Below are 19,688 nucleotides of genomic sequence, written 5' to 3' on the forward strand. Positions count from 1 at the left end.
CCCACCAAGCTGCTTTCTTTCATTCCCAAGTTCCGTGCAATTTCCAATAAAAATATACTCTTTGCCTGTAACTTTGATCGCAGGACAAATCCAAAGGGGGGTTCGTGAGTTCGACAGAGTAGAAAGGCTAATCTTTGTATGGAGCAACTCATTAACTTCATTATCCGGCCACCCAGGTAAAATTTCCGAATATCATACCTCTCTCTCGTTCTTTCTTGTATTTTGCATTCTTGATTCACAGTTTTCTTGCTGTTATGTGTCGGGGCTCCCAAGATTTAGCCAAGGTTTACCAAGATTAGGGCCCATGTTTTATTAGAGATTCTTTTTGAAGATTTAACATCTGCTTTCGATAGTTTTTATTAATGGAATGTAATCCTGGTGTATTGTGTTTATCTGTTAATTGGGTTTCTAGGTTGGCACTTGGCATCTCCTGAACACGTATGTTTCGAACTGCCCATGGTTTTTCTTTTTGATTGAAAGTGACATGTCTGCTGCACATTTTTGAATGAGGGGGAGGTCTATTCTTAGTGGAATCATAAACAGATATTTGAGATACAGAAAGGATTGCTGATATTTTTAGTTGTTAAATTGGAAATACAATTGGATACTCAAATGGCATTTGGAAGTAGACTGATTGTTTTTTTCCCTTAGTTATGTGTTACTTGTTTTTGAAACATATATAATGCCTATATATTTACTTTACTTCTGTAAGTTGATAATTCATTTCATGGCCAATTTTTCAATTCAACAGAGGTTTTCACTTGTTATGTACTGTGTGTATCAGTTGATGGAGAGATTATTGTTGTCTTTTTCTTTCTAGAGCTGAGTACGACCAAACAGATGATTTGCTGGATCAAGAATTCATGCTCAAGGGTAAATGGTATTTGAGAAAAGATATAGAGGTAAGATCTATGCTTTCCCCATCTCTTGGGGGATTGATGTGATTTATTTTGATTTAATTCAAATAAACCAATATCTCATCAACAGTTGCTTCTTCTATAAAATCATTGAAATCATTAATCAAAATACCCTTACTTTATTCGTTATAACATTTTAAAATATTAAATACTAAAGATATTTTAGTCATTTGATCAAAATACTCAACCTTTTCGTCAAACAAGATTTGTTTTCCTCTAAAATTCCATTATTATTTCAAAATAACCCTACACCCTACACCCAGATATAGACCGGTAAAGTCTCTTTCGCGCTGATTATTTTATTAAATTTTCCTGTTTATGTTTCTTATCTTTTTTCTTGAACTTGAAATTATGAAGGTTAAAAATAGTCGAGGAGATACTCTTCAATGTAGTCACTATATGCCCATTATTTGTCCGGAGGACAAATCACTGCCTTGCGTTATTTACTGCCATGGAAACAGGTTAGTAAAAACAGATTCTCTGTTACAGACCTGTATGTAGCTAGCTTTTATTTTTTTTTCTCAACCTCACTATTATTTCTGATTGGGAGAAAAGAGTGGATCCTAAACCCCTAGAAACCACTGTTTAAACTTATCATTGTGCAGTAATGAACTGTTTGCGGACTGAGCATTGAAATGATTGTTTGTGGTTTGCTGCAGTTTCTCTGTGATATACCTTGCATTAAAGTATGTCAGTTGCTTGTCTATCCCTGATTGATCAGTAGATTTCTTTGGTGAGAGTCATCTCATATTATGATTAGCAGATGCATGGTTCTTTTGTGTTTTTCATCAGTGTTTTCAACATTCTATAGATGGTTTCTTATTAAGTTCATTTTTTTACCCTCGTAATAATTAATTATAGAATCTTGACCAAATTCCTTTATTCTTATGTTAAGGATGTATTTTCATCACATCTCTGTTATACTATACTAATATTAATCTGGCAGATTGTTGAACTATTTCTATATATTATAAAACTACAAAATGCATGATGTGCCCATATGTATACTTCCACTAAAAAGTGTTCTACATCCTGATAACAGTGGATGCAGGACTGATGCTAGTGAAGCTGCTATAATTTTGCTACCTTCAAACATTACTGTTTTCACACTTGACTTTTCTGGTTCTGGATTGTCAGGAGGAGAACATGTGACCTTAGGTTGGAATGAGGTAGTTCTTGTGCTTTATCCGAATCTAGATTGATATATAGGATTCTGCATTTCTACCATGTTCTGTATTGCATATTGATCCTATTTGGAAGCAGCGACTGTATGACTTGTATTGCAACTATTTTTCAATATGATTTGGTATAAAATTCTCACATATGCTAACATCAAGTAGCTGCTACTTGTTAGAAGCAGTTTATCCTCGCTGATACACATTGTACTTGAAATAAGCATATACTCTCCATGTTTAAAAAACCGTAACTTTTAACCCTCACAAAGTCAACATAGATGTACCTTTTTTTCATGTGTGAATGTGCACATTAATTAACAACAATTGCAGAATATTCAATTTAGTTAAATATTTCAAATAAAACTTTTGACCCAGATTCTTCAAGTTGGATGATGGCAATAATCCTGAGATGTCGAGAGTCATCTACCCCTTATTGAGAGTATCCTTGCCATGCTACATGAAGCCAATCTAAACACATCACATCACAAATTTGTTAATTTCCCAGAATGAGAAGCAAAAACACATTGAAGAGGATTTGCTATAGGTTAGAAAGTAATGTGCAATGTGAAAGTAATACAAAATTGATGATGAGAACTGGGGGTTTGGCAATTTAATTCATAAACCTTTTAAAATCTTCACGATTATTACCAATGTGCCATAATCAATGTACCTTTTAAAGAAACGTAAAGTATGATAAGCTTATATTCCCATTCAATCTTTCCTTGTCATTATTCTTCGCACGCAAGCTTAGCCTTCTTATGTTTCTTTCGTGTTTAAGGCATCACGAAGTTTTATCCCTGTTTATTGGCTACTTCTGTGTATTTTTGTTTTGTTTTTGTTTTTGTTCAACTATTAGGCATTATGTTATATTATATCATGAGATGAGTTTAGATCTGTAGAAAACTAAAAAGAAAAAGTTTCATCCTTATGATAATATCTTAGTTTTCAATAGTAATATAATACCTCATAATATATTATGATAGAGGATAATAATATTTGCTTGAACTTGGATGGGATATTATTATTTTACACTATCTTATAAATTAATGATCTCTATTATGAAAAGTAAATGACAATAATACAATATCTCTTTACTTTTTATATGATATGAGAGCTACTAAGGGGTTCTTTCGTTCTCATTGCCATTAGTGGCTCCGGCTTCATTTGTCAAGTAACGGTTTTGTTTGTCATCATGTTAGGTTTTCACTTTGTCTTATATCTTGAGTTAATTATTGATTTTACATTTTTAGAGATTTATTGATATATAAAATGTCTCAAATATTCATCTCCACCCACTCCCACTGAAAAGAAAGAGACAAAAGGAGTTAGAGACAAAGACAAAGTTATCTAAGGATATAGAAGCCACCAAAACGAGACAGAATAGAGACGAAGTCATTGAGACTGAGTTATAGAGCCCTAGACATAGCGTGGGTCACAAAGCCTGGGGACTGGGAGACAAAGGCATTACAAGTGTTAAAGCATAAAATTATGCTACAAATCAAAGTCATAATTGAACTTACTTATGATTTGATGGGGAATTTTAGAATATGAAATAATATAATATGTATTATATTGTGAATTTAGAATCATATCTTATATTATAATATCATTGAGGATAATATTATTACTTTTACAATATCTTATTAATAGATGATCTTCATTACTTAAGAAAAAACACATTTACAATATACCTGAAACTTGTATTTTCCCATAAACTGTGGAGTATGAATTGATATTCTTGTTGTTTTGATTGTAAGTACATTTTTTTTGTTTCCTTAGCATCTGTCTAAATGTTTCAACTACAGATTTTGCTCTGCATGTTGGAATTTTCTATATATGTTTCTACATATAGGTATATATATGTTTTGTAGTCTTTCTCATGTTGAACATTTTTGTCTCTAAGCTGACACGTTTCTGTCCTATTATTTACAGAAAGATGATCTCGCTGCAGTGGTTGAGTACTTGAGGGAAGATGGCAATGTCTCCCTCATCGGTTTGTGGGGTCGCTCAATGGGTGCAGTGACTAGGTTTTTTTTTTATGCTCTTGACTTGTCATTTGATTTTCTTAGAAATACTGAACCTTCATGGACCTTTTGTTTAGAGTCCTAAGATTGATTTCTTTTTTAGGTACTGAAAACAGTGAATTTAGACTATTTAGTTTATTGTCTTATATTCTTTGGACACGGTAAGAAAATGAAGAAAAGAGAGAAATTTTATTTCTTGTGTTTTTGTTGTTTCTTACATAAGTAGTCCAGTGCTTAAATAGTGAACATTACATATGCAAAAAAGAAATGATTTAAACAATAAAATCATATAATTGATTTCATATCAAATCTTCAATCAATTTGCAAATCAATTAGTTTCTCGGTCAATTAGCAAATCAATTAGTCTAATTGATTGATTTGTTACTGACTTTCCATATTTGAAGATATTTCTACACTCCCCTCAAGTTGGGTAATAATGTTGAGATTGCCCAACTTGCCACATACTTTCTCAAATCCACTTGGAAGAGTTTTGATTAGAATGTTGCCACCTAATAGGAAAGGCATTGGGCAGCTATGAGAGTGGAGAGGATGTTGTCGAGGAGATGAAAATGTTGATGACATTCTTTCAATTTGACTGATTCAAATTCATGATTCACTTAGTTAGAGGAGTGGCTCTTGGCTTTTGGCACTTAGCTCTTGGCTCAGCTCTTGAAGTGAAAAGTGATAATTTTTGAACAGCTGAAATGTTGGAAGAAATCTGTCGAGACATGAAGACGATGCTTGCCAAAAAAAAAGGAGAAAAAATAAATTTGTCGAGACACAAAGACGATGCTCGATACAGATTCGACGGAACTATGAAAAAAAACGCACTGGGATTTGTGATAAATAATAATTTTAGAGAAATATGAGATTATAGAATCATTTGAGTTCTCATCCAATGGCTATTTCCACCATTGGAGGAGGCAGCGGAAAATTGTGAACAGATTCCTTCAAGAAGAAAAAACCTGCTCTGATATTATGTAGAAAAATGAAGAAAAGAGAGAAATTTTATTTCTTGTGTTTTTGTTGTTTCTTACATAAGTACTTCAGTGCTTAAATAGTGAACATTACATATGCAAAAAAGAAAATGATTTAAACAATAAAATCATATAATTGATTTCATATCAAATCTTCAATCAATTTACAAATCAATTAGTTTCTCGGTCAATTAGCAAATCAATTAGTCTAATTGATTGATTTGCTACTGAGTTTCCATATTTGAAGACATTTCTACAGACACAGTTGGCAGAATAGATATTTAACTATTTTTGGGGACCTAACTGTTATATATATGTTGATGCATCTTTTCTATAAGTCCTCCTTCATACTCGGATAGCTAATAGTTTTTTCCTAACCATTGAATTTGTAGTTGCCTCTTTGCTAGAAGTTGGCTAATGGATTTTTCCTTACTTGTTTGCCTGAATGACACTAAGTTCTTATATTCTTTTAACTCTAAGGCTATGTTTGGATGAGTGGAATTGGAATTGGCAATGAAATTCCAATTCCACAAGAATACATTGAATTACAATTCAATTCTTATGTTTGGAAAAAACTATAGAATTGTAATTCAATTCCAATTCTTATATTTGAAATAAAATACAATAAAAACAATTTAAATATATATTATCTATATTATTAAGATATTTGTTTGACACTGCCTATTAAGATAGTTTAAATATCAAGAGTTTTTCGTTAGAAGTCAATTCTCATGAAGAAAACAAATATCGGTTTGACATATTAAATTAAAATAACAAATTATCAGTTCCACATTTAACTTTCTAAATCATATATATATTAATTAGTTCAAAATGTTAACTTACTAAATTTAAAATATATATATATATATATATATATATATATATATATATAAAATAATTATCGGCTTAATACGTTAATTATGTTGTATATGATAAAATAATAATATATTTTTGATTGAAAAACAAAAAAAATATTAGAATTATATTTCCGAACAAAAAAAAGTGGAATTGAGAATTATTAAAACACACTAGTTTGAATTCCATTGGAATTCTAATTCCAATTCTTAATCTTAAATGTTATACCAAACTTTGAAATTGAACCCCTCAATTCTAATTCCAATTCTATGGTGGCCAAACACACTAAATGAAAATGGTTTCAATTTTCATAGCATAGGGTTGAGGGCCTTGTTCTACTTGGTGGACTATTTAGCTGATCTAAGCATGTGTATTCCATGTTTTGTTAAGTTAGTTTATGATGTTTTTCTTCTCAATGGATATATATTCAAAGATCTCTATTTTATTGCCAGTTAAATTTCATGGAACAGTCTAAAACTGGGACCCCTTGAATATTATTCCTCCATGTTTTCAATTACTAGCTGCAATGCCAACCGTACATAGATTTACTTTGAATTGACTGGTAATGTGGCCTTTTCTCTTCTGTACTTGCACTGAAAATTTAAATTGTGATAACCAGCTTAATGTATGGGGCTGAGGATCCTTCAATAGCTGGAATGGTGCTTGATAGCCCATTTTCTGATTTGGTCGAATTGATGATGGAACTTGTGGATACGTATAAAGTTCGTATTCCCAAATTCACGGTAAGTATTTAATATCTATGGGAGAAACTCTGTTCTTACAAGGAGTGTCTGCTTCATCTAAGCTATCACAAGAAACAGTTTCATTTGAATTTGATGTGACATTTGCAAATTGCATTTACATAATAGTAACATACTCTGCATTGAAATTATTTTGTTTATTTGTGTTCCTACTGCATGGGGATGTTTGACATAGATGAGAGTTGTATGATTTGGAAGCATATTTAGAAGCAATTTACATATCTGATTTCAAATAGGCTTATTGAAAGGTTTTGCTTGATATTTTCTTCATTTTCAGGTGAAGTTTGCGATCCAGTACATGCGAAGAGCTATTCTCAAGAAAGCAAAATTTGATATCACTGAGCTCAACACTATCAAGGTTTTGATGCTATTTGATACTTATTTTGAGCATATGATGGTATTAACTGTCATAATTATTTTGGTTATGATTGTCATTGGAGTTTACCTTTTGAGATAGGCAGTAGAACAGAGCATTACTATATTCGTATACTCCCTAACAAACACAAATTATAAATTGTATTACCTCTTACAACTTGTAATCAAAACAGTTTATATCTCATATCAAACAAACGATGGTATGCATTATTGTATTAGCAGGTTATACTGATTACTTCTAGTGAATTTGGCTCTTATAAAAAATAATGGTTGTGAAATATTAATTTACCTAAGAAGAGAAAATGATTATACCAAACATTCTCTGTGAATTAGGTTCCATTTCCTTCATAGAATAATTGTGTATTTTCAAATTTTTGGGAATTAATTAAATAAAATATAATCTGGTGTAGTAACTATGTTTTGTTGATTTAGTAAAGATTTGGAAGTCCAAAACTGCTCAGGTAATTTCTTGTATCAGTCAAATTGTGATTCCTTACTAACATCATTGTTGTTTCTTCTGTTTTAGGTGGCAAAGTCCTGCTTTGTTCCAGTTCTACTGGGACATGCCGAAGATGATGGTTTTATACAGCCACACCATACAGACCGTATATATGAAGCTTATGTGGTAACTTCTTATCTCTTTGGCTCCACTGTAGAATGTGACCTCATTATTGGATTACATCGGCTATGAAGAATTTATATTTGTGGATCTATTGTGGTCTATCATTGGAAATTACTTCCTTTGCATTGAAGTGCATGAAGAAATTGCAATGCTCACTTAAATTGAAATGAGACTGCTGTTTGTATTTTTGCATGAGAACCTGACTTTATTAATTGTCTGGCCTTGTTTGATGAAGAATTATTTGGATCCAAATAATACACTTTTTCATCAAAACAAGGTTTTTTTTATTCCAAAAGATCGATTTATTAGAGAAAAAAACCCTTGTAGTACCACAACCACACCATAAAGGAAATATTTTTTCCACTTTGGAGTGACTTTCCATGAGATGAGAGGATTACAAGCAATTTGAACATTTAGGGATTTTACTATGTTATTTACTATTCTTTTTGTTTGAATGATTTATGTCTTATTATTATTATTAATTTGTTTTTGCCGATTCATTTTTGCAGGGGGATAAGAATGTAATCAAATTTTTAGGAGATCACAACTCTCCTCGTCCACAGTTTTATTTTGATTCTATAAACATCTTTTTCCACAATGTTCTGCAACCTCCTGAGGATGACGTTGGGGAAACTTTTCTTGACACAATGCCTGATTACTTTGGCAGGGTAGGCTGTACTAATATTGTATCCTAATGTGGGTCCTTTGTCGATGCATTCGTTATAAGCAATTGGTCCATTTTTCTACATTCAGGATAAATGGAGTACCTTACCGGAACGGGGACATGCAGAGGATAATTTCTTTGCGGCAGGTATATATGAAAAGAAGAAATGGTCTGTCTCGATTTTCAGACATTACCTGTATTGATCGATTGTTGTTCATAGGTCTTGCTTCAAGCACAACAGAAGATGCCATTGAGCAGCTTCGATCCAAGAGACAGATGAGTCGAATGGAGGTTGGTTATTTATAGTGAAGTTTCCTTTTTGGGCTCATATCATTCTTAAATGGTTTACTGAAACTTGACAGTTATAATGAATGCGGATTTGTTATTTGTTCTTAAATTTGGGTAGGTTCCATCAGATGTCTCGTCACAAGATAAATCCGCAGAAAATGAGGTATTCCTTGGATGTCATTCTATGTGGTCTTCATTCCTAGATACATTTTATGAAATGTAAGGCATATTGTTGGTACTTTTCCTCCCACCTAGTAACCAATATTAAGTTCCTTAAAAACAAAACAATCAAGAAGAAATATTCATCATGACGAAAGCGAAACCAATAAGTTCCTTAAGCTCATAATTTCGCCTCTGTTAAATATCGATCATGGTGAACGATAAATAGTGACAGGTTATATAGGGATTTGAGTAGGATTAGTTAGAGAGAATAGATGGAGGTTGTGCTTGACATGATAGTCAAGTGCTCATGAATGCTTTTGTTCAAGGTTCAAACTAGAACCCACCAAAAGAAGCTTGAAGCTAGGGGTTTACTAATCTATGGTCTTACATTAGATTCTCTCTAGCCATCCTAGGGATGAGTCGAACGTGGTACGCAAAAGCACAAAAAAGAAAGTAAGATCAAATAATATCTGCTTTAGGTGACTTTCCTAGGCCCCAAGACATTGCCATTTGCAAGAGCTTATGACCCATGTGATGAAAAAGAATGATATTTAACCATTGAATTCACTCTGTGCTCCAGGAAGGATCCAGAAATAAGCTGAGGCCGTCGTCTTCAAACATGACTAGTTTTGAACTATCTGATGGCCATCCATATGGTCCCCATGTCCCGGCTTCTATAGATGCTGATGATTACCTTGAGTATGATAAGCTATGAATTAGGATTCAGTAATGTTTAGATCTAGGGCAGAACAGTACCTTAGCAAGAGATTGAGATTGGACAGGATGAGAAGAGATAAGGAGAGAATTTGTGATTACAGATTCTGCAATCAGATAGATGAGATTAGAATTGTAGAGGAGAATAGGAATTGTAGAGGAGAATAGGAATTGAGGAGAGAGAGTTATTACTAACCTTAGATTGAAATATTGATTGAATGAATTGCATTCTCAGATTGCTGCCTTCTTAATCATTCAAATGCTGTAACTTCTTTTCCCTCCAAATTTTCCCGCCAAAACCAATTACAGCTGTCCAATCAAACTTCTTTTCCCTCCAAAACCAATTACAGCTGTCCAATTCCAACTCCTTTTCCCTCCAAAACCAATTACAGCTGTCCAGCTACTAAAATATAAAATATTTACTGATAAAACAGCTTATTTGTAAAATAAATGCTGACAATTATATCTGTCAGCTTATTCTAGGGCTTACAGCCCTGAGAACTAGGGCTTACAGCCCTAATTCTCAATTCCTTTCGTAACATTAGCCTCTCCATCACATCTTGTTCGACCACGAACAAGCTGAGAATCAGAAGCAGTTTTCCCCACTGACAGCGCAAAATCGGGATAATGATCCATCAGCCAAGATTCTTCTTCCCATGTGGCATCATCATCGGAGGAATTAGACCATCTAATCAAGAATTGACCCATACTTATTCCTTCTTTCCACACCACTCTTTCATCCAGAATAGCCACTGGTTTTAAAGTATCATTAGTGCACAAGATTGGAATATGAGGAGTAGCCAAGACAGAACCTACTCTTTTCTTCAGCTGTGAAACATGTATAATATTGTGCATTCGTGCAGTTGAAGGAATGTCCAGCCTATATGCAACTTTTCCAATTTTTTCCACCACCAGAAAGGGTCCATAGAACTTTGGACTAAGTTTGTGCATTCTTCCTCGAATTGACAATTGTCGATATGGCTGTAATTTAACAAACACCCAATCCCCTACTTCATACACACAGTCCACCCGTTTTTTGTCAGCTTGTTGTTTCATGCGGTTTTGGGCTCTTTGAAGATGAAATTTCAGCAACTTAAGGGCTTCTTCCCTAGCAGATAGGCTACGATCAACTGCTTCTACTTTTGAATCCCCGGCCAGATAAGGATAATGGATTGGTGGAGGTTGACCATATACAATCTCATACGGTGATGATAAAGCTGCCGAATGAAAGTTGGTATTGTACCACCATTCTGCTAAAGAAAGCCAATTAACCCATGACTTAGGCTTTTGACCAGCCATACAACGTAAATATGTTTCCAAACTACGGTTGACTACCTCAGTTTGACCATCAGTTTGTGGATGATATGCCGATGACATGGCTTGTTGAATGCCCTGCAGCTTACATAATTCTCTCCAAAATGTACTTACAAAGATCTTGTCTCTATCACTAACAATAGTTAAGGGCATACCATGGAGTTTAAAAATATTGTCAAGGAATACCTGAGCAATTGTACTTGCTGAATATGGATGTCGAAGACTGATAAAATGTGCCATCTTCGAAAGTCTGTCTACTACCACCAAAATTGCCGAGTACCCATTAGATTTAGGCAAACCCTCAATGAAATCCATAGATATGTCTGTCCAGATTGACTTAGGAATAGACAAAGGTTGCAGCAAACCTTTGTAACCTTGAGTTTCCCATTTTTGTTGTTGGCAAACATCACAATTTCTTACAAATTCTCGGACATCCCGTTCCAATCCTCGCCAATGATAAGCTTGTCGAAGTTTTTGATATGTGACCATCACCCCCGAATGTCCACCCACCGCTGAGTTGTGCATTGTAGAAATTACATAGTTTCTCAACCCTTGGTCAGCACCTACTACAATTCTTCCTTCCTTCCTCAATTGTTGATTAATGAAGGTGAAACCTGCCACCCCTGAAGCATCTCTTTCCAATGTGAGTATAATCTTTTTCAAATTCTCATCATTCTCCCATGATTGTATGATTCTCTTCATTAAGACTGATGAAAATTCAGAAATAGCAGAACATGATCCTTCCGACGAAATTCTGGATAAAGCGTCTGCTGCCAGGTTCTCTTTACCCTTCTTGTATTGGACAGAAAATTCAAACCCCACCAGCTTGTATAGCCACTTCTCCTGGCTTGGATGTTTTATCTTCTGTTCTAGCAAATGTTTAAGTGATTCATGGTCTGTCTTAATTACAAATGGTTTGAATTGTAAGTAGCATCTCCACTTTTTAATGGCATGTAGTACAGCTAACATTTCTCGTTCATATGCTGATAGAGCTTGTAATTTTGGTCCCAAACCTTTGCTGATGAATGCAATCGGATGTCCTTGTTGTGTCAAAACTGCCCCCATTCCTGTCATACTTGCATCTGTTTCAATTACAAATTCATCTTCAAAATTTGGTAGTTTAAGTACTGGAGGTCTGGTCATCACTTCCTTGAGTCTTTCAAAAGCTACTGTAGCTGCATCATTCCATTCGAACTTTCCCTTTTTTAACAGTTTTGTCAATGGCCCCACAATTGACCCATAATCTCTAATAAACCGTCGGTAGTAACCAGTCAATCCTAGAAAACCTCTTAACTGCTTCAAATTATTCGGTTCTGGCCATTCCTTGATAGCGGTAATTTTGGACATATCTACTGCTACTCCTCTTTGTGATATCACATGCCCCAGATAATCAATTTCCAGACAAGCGAAAGCGCATTTTGAATACTTAAGCACCAGCTGATGTTGTCTTAGTTGACCAAAAACCAATCTTAGATGTTTGATATGATCATTCCAGCTTTTACTATAGATAAGAATGTCATCAAAAAATACTAACACAAACTTTCTAAGATGAGGTTTAAAAATATCGTTCATCATCCTCTGAAATGTCGATGGGGCATTGGTTAGCCCAAAAGGCATCACCACAAACTCATAATGTCCTTCATGCGTTTTGAAAGCTGTTTTACAAATATCTTCTTCATTCATCCGTACTTGATGATAGCCCGAACGCAAATCAAGTTTAGAAAAAATAGAGCTACCATACAGTTCATCCATTAACTCTTCGATCAAAGGAATAGGAAACTTATCTTTAATGGTCTCTTCATTCAGCTTTCTATAGTCAATGCATAATCTCCAGGTTTGATCCTTCTTTTTAACAAGCACGACTGGTGATGAAAAGGGACTATAACTCTTCCTGATTATTCCCGCGTCGAGCATTTCCTTCACCATGTTTTCCATTTCATCTTTTTGTAGAACCGGATACCGGTAAGGCCTCAAGCTTACTGTCTTTGCTCCTTCCTTTAAACGTATCTGATGATCATAACTTCTAATTGGAGGTAACGTTGTCGGCTCCTGAAACAAGTCTTCAAATTCCATTAACAGATTTTTCAGTTGGTCCTCCACATCTTTCTCAGGTAAGGAAGCTACGATAGAGTATAATTCTGTTGGATTCATCTCGTCCTCCCTGATAGTAAGAACTGCTACTTCAGCTCCCTTTTTAACTGTCTTTTTCAGCATGTTGCCATCTAACAGTTCTACCTTCCTTGTAGTGTCACCCTTCAGTTTTACCACTTTTCCCAAATACTCAAAACTCATTAACAATTCTTTGAAGTTCCAACTTATACCATTAAGAGTTGATAACCATTCCACTCCAAGAATGATATCATATTTTGGAATTGATAATACTCTGGCATTTATAACGAACTCAGCCCCTTGAGAAGACCATTTAAGACCAACGCATTCACTGTTGCTCATTAACCGATGTCCACTTGCCACTGTTACCATTAGTTGTTCAGCAGCAGTCTTTACAAACTCAGTATTACGAAGTACCCGAGGGTTCACAAAATTATGAGTGCTACCCGAATCTATCAGCATATACACACTGTTTTTTCCCACAGTACCCTTAACCTTCATGGTTTCAAAGTTCTGACATCCTTCTATGTTAAACAAAGGTGTTTCTTCCAGAATTTCTTCATTTCCGTATTCAGCTACCTCCTCCAATTGTACATCCCTTTCACATACATCAATATTCATAATAATTGGGCCAGTTTTACACCTGTGTCCATACTCCCATTTTTCTTCACAATTAAAACATTGATTCCGCCTTCTTCGTTCATCCATGGTTTTCTGATCCAAATTAGTCCTCCTAGGATTCTGACCGATTGCTACAGGTTTATGAATTTCACTACTACTGCTCGAAGTACCAGAATATTGCGTACCTGGTCTAAGGGAGACTCCACTGCTGTTATTTCTATTGCCAAATGTAGGTTGTCTCGGTGTAGGCAAAAGTGGATTTCCTTTATTAGATAAGTAGCCTCTTCGCGCCAATGATTCACAGAATGCATCTTGTAATTTCTGATTAGTCCTTTCCTGCAGCTTGGCCATGCCCATAGCTTCTGATAAAGAATTTGGTTTCTGAATTCTAATAGGATTAGCTATTTCTTCTTTTAAACCATTCAGGTAGCCTTTAATAGAGTATTCTTCAGTTAGATGAGGGAGTTTATAGATCACATCCAGATAACTCTTACCATACTCCTTAACTGTTGTTGTTTGCTTGAGATCCTTCCATTCGTCTAAAGGATCATCGAATTCGCTTGGACCAAACTCTTTTAGGACCAACGTTTTTAACTCTGTCCAAGTCATAGCTCGTCCAGGTAGCCGGTGTTGTAGATGCGAGCTAAACCAGCAGCGAGCTCGTCCATACATGTGTGCACAGGCATACTCCAGTTTAAACTCTTCTAGCGTTCGATCTACTTGGAAAAACATCTCTACTCCATAGATCCAGTCATCTACCTCATCGCCGTTAAACTTTGGGAAATCCATCTTCGAAAGTCTCGTTGGCGGTTGGTACATATGATCCCGATAGTCCCGATCACCATTCCGATTTCTCGCTTCCTCAGCTCGCCTACGATCTGGAAAATTGTCGCCTCGAAAGTCTCTTTCCTCTGCACCTCCTGGTTCACGGTTATTGCTACCTGATGCTGGAGTTAAACGTCTAATTGCCACATCCATGGAAGCCATCAGTGCTTCAATCCGATCAAAACGAGCATCCTGTGCCGATAATCTTTCGTCCTGTGCCTGAGTACGACTTCGAATTTCATTCAATTCCGTTTCCATACGCGTTTCCACCATAATGCCAAGAAAGGTGCTCTGATACCAGTGATAAGCTATGAATTAGGATTCAGTAATGTTTAGATCTAGGGCAGAACAGTACCTTAGCAAGAGATTGAGATTGGACAGGATGAGAAGAGATAAGGAGAGAATTTGTGATTACAGATTCTGCAATCAGATAGATGAGATTAGAATTGTAGAGGAGAATAGGAATTGTAGAGGAGAATAGGAATTGAGGAGAGAGAGTTATTACTAACCTTAGATTGAAATATTGATTGAATGAATTGCATTCTCAGATTGCTGCCTTCTTAATCATTCAAATGCTGTAACTTCTTTTCCCTCCAAATTTTCCCGCCAAAACCAATTACAGCTGTCCAATCAAACTTCTTTTCCCTCCAAAACCAATTACAGCTGTCCAATTCCAACTCCTTTTCCCTCCAAAACCAATTACAGCTGTCCAGCTACTAAAATATAAAATATTTACTGATAAAACAGCTTATTTGTAAAATAAATGCTGACAATTATATCTGTCAGCTTATTCTAGGGCTTACAGCCCTGAGAACTAGGGCTTACAGCCCTAATTCTCAATTCCTTTCGTAACAGAGTACTCACTTGATAATAGCTTGTCTGACTTTCCTTCCAACTTAGAAGAAGAAGAAAGGGTGAGATGAGCTGCATATGACATTGCTGTCTCTCCGACTTCAAATCTTGATGTAGATGGTTACTTATCATTTTTTTCTCTATGTTTTTCCTGTCTAATTCTTTGCGGAAAAAAAACCTAAACAGATGTTCAGAGAAGCTATGATGGAATCGTTAAAAGACATGGGGACACTTTCTAATAATACCACGGAATATTCATTAGATGACAATTCCGAGAAGCCTAATTCCCTCCCAAACGGTTATGAGTCTTCTGTTCTTCTTCCTAGTTCAGAGCAATCAGCAATCATTGGACATAATTCAGCTGACCAGATCCAGTCAGACGATAAACTTCTTATTTCCTCCGCTCAATCTGAACCGCAGACTCTAGCAGAAACCAGCAATTCTCCAGCCAACACAGTAAGCTCAGCCAATGATATTGAAACAGTTGGTTTTACAAAAGCTATGTCCTCCACTCAATCTGAACCGCAGACTCTGGCAGAAGCCAACACGGTTTAACAAAAGCGACTGAAAGTTGAAAGGAATCCATCAAGCAATGGGCTAGACGGTTTGCTCACAAGGTTGGATATTGACTTCTTTCGTAGTAGTAGTACTAATAGATGATCTGAATTGTTTGTAAAAAAGTAAAACAGGAAGCACTCATTTGAGAAAGAAAACAGGGGTATTCCACTTTTATTTGTAGATACTATGTGATTCTTTGAAGGAATGTTTGTTTAGGATACTTGAGAAAAGAAGAAATTGTAACCATATTAGGTTATCTATAGTATCAAGTATGTTGATATTAAATTTAAAAATTATATAATTATCTTATAAACTATATTAAAATAAATTATATAACATCACTACTCAAACTGATTTATTTTTATTAGTTTTAACAAGGATCAACTTATTTTATATTTGTTTTTACATAAGTATCAACAATAATAGATATAACACAAATTAGGCAACAAATAAATTCATATGCAGGAAAATCATTTCTACTATAATGCAAATTTACAGAATATTACTACATACAACATAATGATACAGAAGGCTCGTTTAGCTGAGTGGTAAAGTGTAAGAAATTTGTATGTTCAAGGTTGGTTTGATCACCAATTTAACAATAAGTACTACAATACCAATACAACCACCCTCATGTTAGACAGCCAATACAATCATTATTTACACATACCTTGTGATTTATGTTCTTAACACTGAGTACAAGCCGATGATAACAAGAGGAATTGCTTAAAAAAACTCACGATCAGTCAAGATCAAAGGTGCAACAAGAGTCCAGACATAAAGACCAGCAGTGACCCACTGAGTGCAGATCCTGACCCAAACCGAAGTCCACCCAACATCAATATAGTCTGAGCTCTCCGAAGAGTTGGTCCAACCCGAAAGAAGCATGGCAGAGTACATGCTAGCCAGAGCGAAAATGAGATGGAAGAATGTATATGAGTAACTCACTGGTTTTGCCTCCTTTTCTTTCTCGTCTTTCCCTTCTTCCATATCCTTATCATTAAGGAGAGGCTTCTTTCCGCCTACAAAGATAATCAAGTGAGTGCTTAATATCTTATATAACATAAATAAACTATGACTTCATTTTGCTTCCTTAATCCCTAATAATTGGAATGTTGTGCTAGCCTCCTCATAAATCTTGAAAAAAAAGTACTAACTCATAAAATAGCCAATTTTTTACAAGTAAGATCAAATAATGAGGATCTCTAGCTATAAAACACATCATAAATGAGTACCTGACTTTGGTGAGGATGGTGGAGATAGAAATGTTGTGGAGGATCCAGCACGAAGAGCAGAATAAAGAACCGAGAGAACTGTAGTGAGCATCCCTAGAGCAAGGGTACTAGTCGATGCTGCAGTGCTGTTGTGGAGAGTATTGCACTCATAGTTTCGAGGCTCACACGAGACAGCTGTATAGCAGATATAGGCGCAATAAACAGAGACCACAGATGCTGGTAGGAGACTCCCATTCACCTAATCCAAATCATAACTGAAATTTTAAATGTTTTTTATTATCGTAAAACCAATGTTCTAAATGGCGGAAGTCTTGAAGATGATGTAGTCAATTTTTGAAACACTTTCTAGAGCTGGATCTGGGTTTGGACAAGAAAAAGTCAAAAAATTTATCTTTCTGAATAACATCTTATCTAAATTAACATCTGGATAAGATACTTTAACAAAAGAAGGTATTTATGAATAAATTTATCAACATTTTCTCCTTTAAACTCAGACCCAGTTCCAAAAAGTGTTTCCAAATAAGAATGTGCAAATTGGAACTCAAACGAATGAAAGTAACATTGGCCTTCAATCATCCAACTTTTTTTTGACACAATTACTTTTTCCTAGATGTGCTTTCAGTGTGGGAATCGAACTTGAAATCTTAATTTCTTAGTTCAAGGCTCTCATGAGTGTCTTAGGTATGTTTAACATCTATTAGTGGTGGTTGTTTGCTTGCTTAATTTGCTTGGTCCTATTTTAAAAGTTGTAACTTGGTTATTTCATATTAATGGAATTCAACTGATGAAACAAAAACTATCAATGATTAAAAAGTCGATCATTTACATGCATTTGCAACCAAGATACACTATGCTATTATGCATGTATTGTCTTAATATGTTTTATGGCTTTTAAACCAACAAAACGAAGAGGAAGAAGAGCAAAACTTGAAAATTATATATAAGCAAAGAAGTGGTATACAAAATGGCTAATTACCTGAGGATGTAATGCTATTATACCAAAGGAGAAGGCAAGAACCATGGTCATGACTATAAAGAAGACATTGAGACCACAATCATGACCAGAAGGGTTAAACCAGATAAATAGAAGTCCTGAAATTGTAAATGCTGCAATATAGCATGTAACTGAGATCACAAGTAAAGCAACATACCTGAGAAAGAAAAAAGAGATGCAAAATACCTCAAATAAACGCAAGTCATTTTTTGTTTTGTTTTTGGATCAGTTTTAGATACAGAAACAGAACAAAAACAACAAGTGTTTCGAAATATAAAGAAGAAAATGTTCTAACCACTTGTGTTCATCTTTAGCAACCCATGAATCATTCCATGAGTGTGTGGCATCTAATAATATGATGACTTGCACAAACAGAAACAGACCAGCACCAAATTTTGATAAGACTCCTGCAAATGCAGACATGAAATGAGTTGTTGATCCTAAGCATAAAAAACAGCTAGCAGTTTGTAATGGATATTCAGAGAAATACCATAAATTGTTACAACCGCATCTGGCATGAAAAACATAAGGACAATGAACAAGAGCCAAATTGCAGCTTTAGCAGCCCATCCACCATGATGCCATGAATCACGTTGGTCATTTTGATCCTTCACTCCAATCATTACGAGGGCTAGTATTGCAAAAAACAAGAAGTTTCCCAAACTGACACGAAGAACAGCTTCTATCTGATACCATTCTTTCGTGTGAGTTTCTGAAGCTCCTATCCCTGATCAAACAATACACGCAACTAAACTTAAGGAATTTTGACCCTTTACGCTCACAAATCAAATGGAAACATGAAGAACAGATCTAATTAGTAAATTCCGGTTGCAAATTTCATACGGACATAATCCAATTCGGTTTCAACAAGGGGTCAGACGGATCAGAAATAAATGGAACCAGCAATTCGCAAAGGAGAAAACTAATAATCATCAGATAATAATATGTTGCGAGTAAGATAAGAAGAGAGAGCCTGGATTTCGGACATGGAATTTTCTCCAAGAGGGGGGCCGCGAATTCCCTAAGAACCCATGAGACAATCAAGGAGATACCGAAGAGGCCGCAATAAGCGATTCGAGCTGAACGCTTTGAGATGGTGGAAGCCACTGAGGTGCAGAGACCGCAAGTGAGGGACGCACAGCAAGCTGCCAAACAAGACATCTTTCACCGACCGTCGCAGTTTCTCTCTCTTTCTCTCTCACACACAGAGAACTGGGGAAGAGAAGGAACAAGAAGAAGTACAAATGGCAGTTAGCTGTGAGTCTAACAAAAAAATTCACTTTGAATCTTAGGTGGGTGAATTGAACAAACTCCCAAGTTAAAACTTTAAACTAAAATTTAAATATCATAAAAAAAAACGGGAAATTTGATGAAATGGCCCCCATAACAGGGGAAATTCCAAAAAGGGCCCCCGCCTACTAAAGTTGGCAAAAAGGGCCCTTTTGCCCCGCGAAATGTCGGAAATACCCCTTCGGCGCCATTTCTTACGCTAAAAGACGCGAATTACCAATCACGCGATTCATCTAAATCGCGTGAGTTCATCACCGCGATTTAGATGAAACGCGTGATTCGTAATTCGCGTTTTTAAATGTACGCGATTTACCATGCACGCGATTTAATCTAAATCGCGGTGATGAACTCACGCG

General features: G+C 35.5%; 2 protein-coding genes across 2 annotated transcripts; one reads left to right on the forward strand and one right to left on the reverse strand.

Moving 5' to 3' along the window:
- LOC124933665 lies at positions 1–15,812 on the forward strand. The gene is made up of 15 exons (XM_047474099.1): positions 1–176; positions 821–902; positions 1,275–1,378; positions 1,960–2,086; positions 4,025–4,119; positions 6,568–6,691; positions 6,987–7,067; positions 7,611–7,709; positions 8,216–8,374; positions 8,460–8,517; positions 8,591–8,661; positions 8,777–8,821; positions 9,401–9,517; positions 15,258–15,317; positions 15,442–15,812. Exons 1-15 carry the CDS (start codon positions 139–141, stop codon positions 15,808–15,810), a joined length of 1,629 nt encoding a protein of 542 aa, XP_047330055.1. The 5' UTR covers positions 1–138; the 3' UTR covers positions 15,811–15,812.
- Positions 15,813–16,297: 485 nt separating this feature from the next.
- Positions 16,298–19,293, reverse strand: LOC124933664 (serine incorporator 3-like). The gene is made up of 6 exons (XM_047474097.1): positions 19,029–19,293; positions 18,533–18,769; positions 18,338–18,449; positions 18,025–18,199; positions 17,049–17,286; positions 16,298–16,835 (listed from the first exon to the last, which is right to left on the reverse strand). The coding sequence occupies exons 1-6, from the start codon at positions 19,201–19,203 to the stop codon at positions 16,540–16,542; spliced, it is 1,233 nt and encodes a 410-aa protein (XP_047330053.1). The 5' UTR covers positions 19,204–19,293; the 3' UTR covers positions 16,298–16,539.
- Positions 19,294–19,688: the final 395 nt, after the last annotated feature.

Source organism: Impatiens glandulifera, chromosome 4 (assembly GCF_907164915.1).
Source record: "Impatiens glandulifera chromosome 4, dImpGla2.1, whole genome shotgun sequence".
NCBI lineage: Eukaryota > Viridiplantae > Streptophyta > Magnoliopsida > Ericales > Balsaminaceae > Impatiens > Impatiens glandulifera.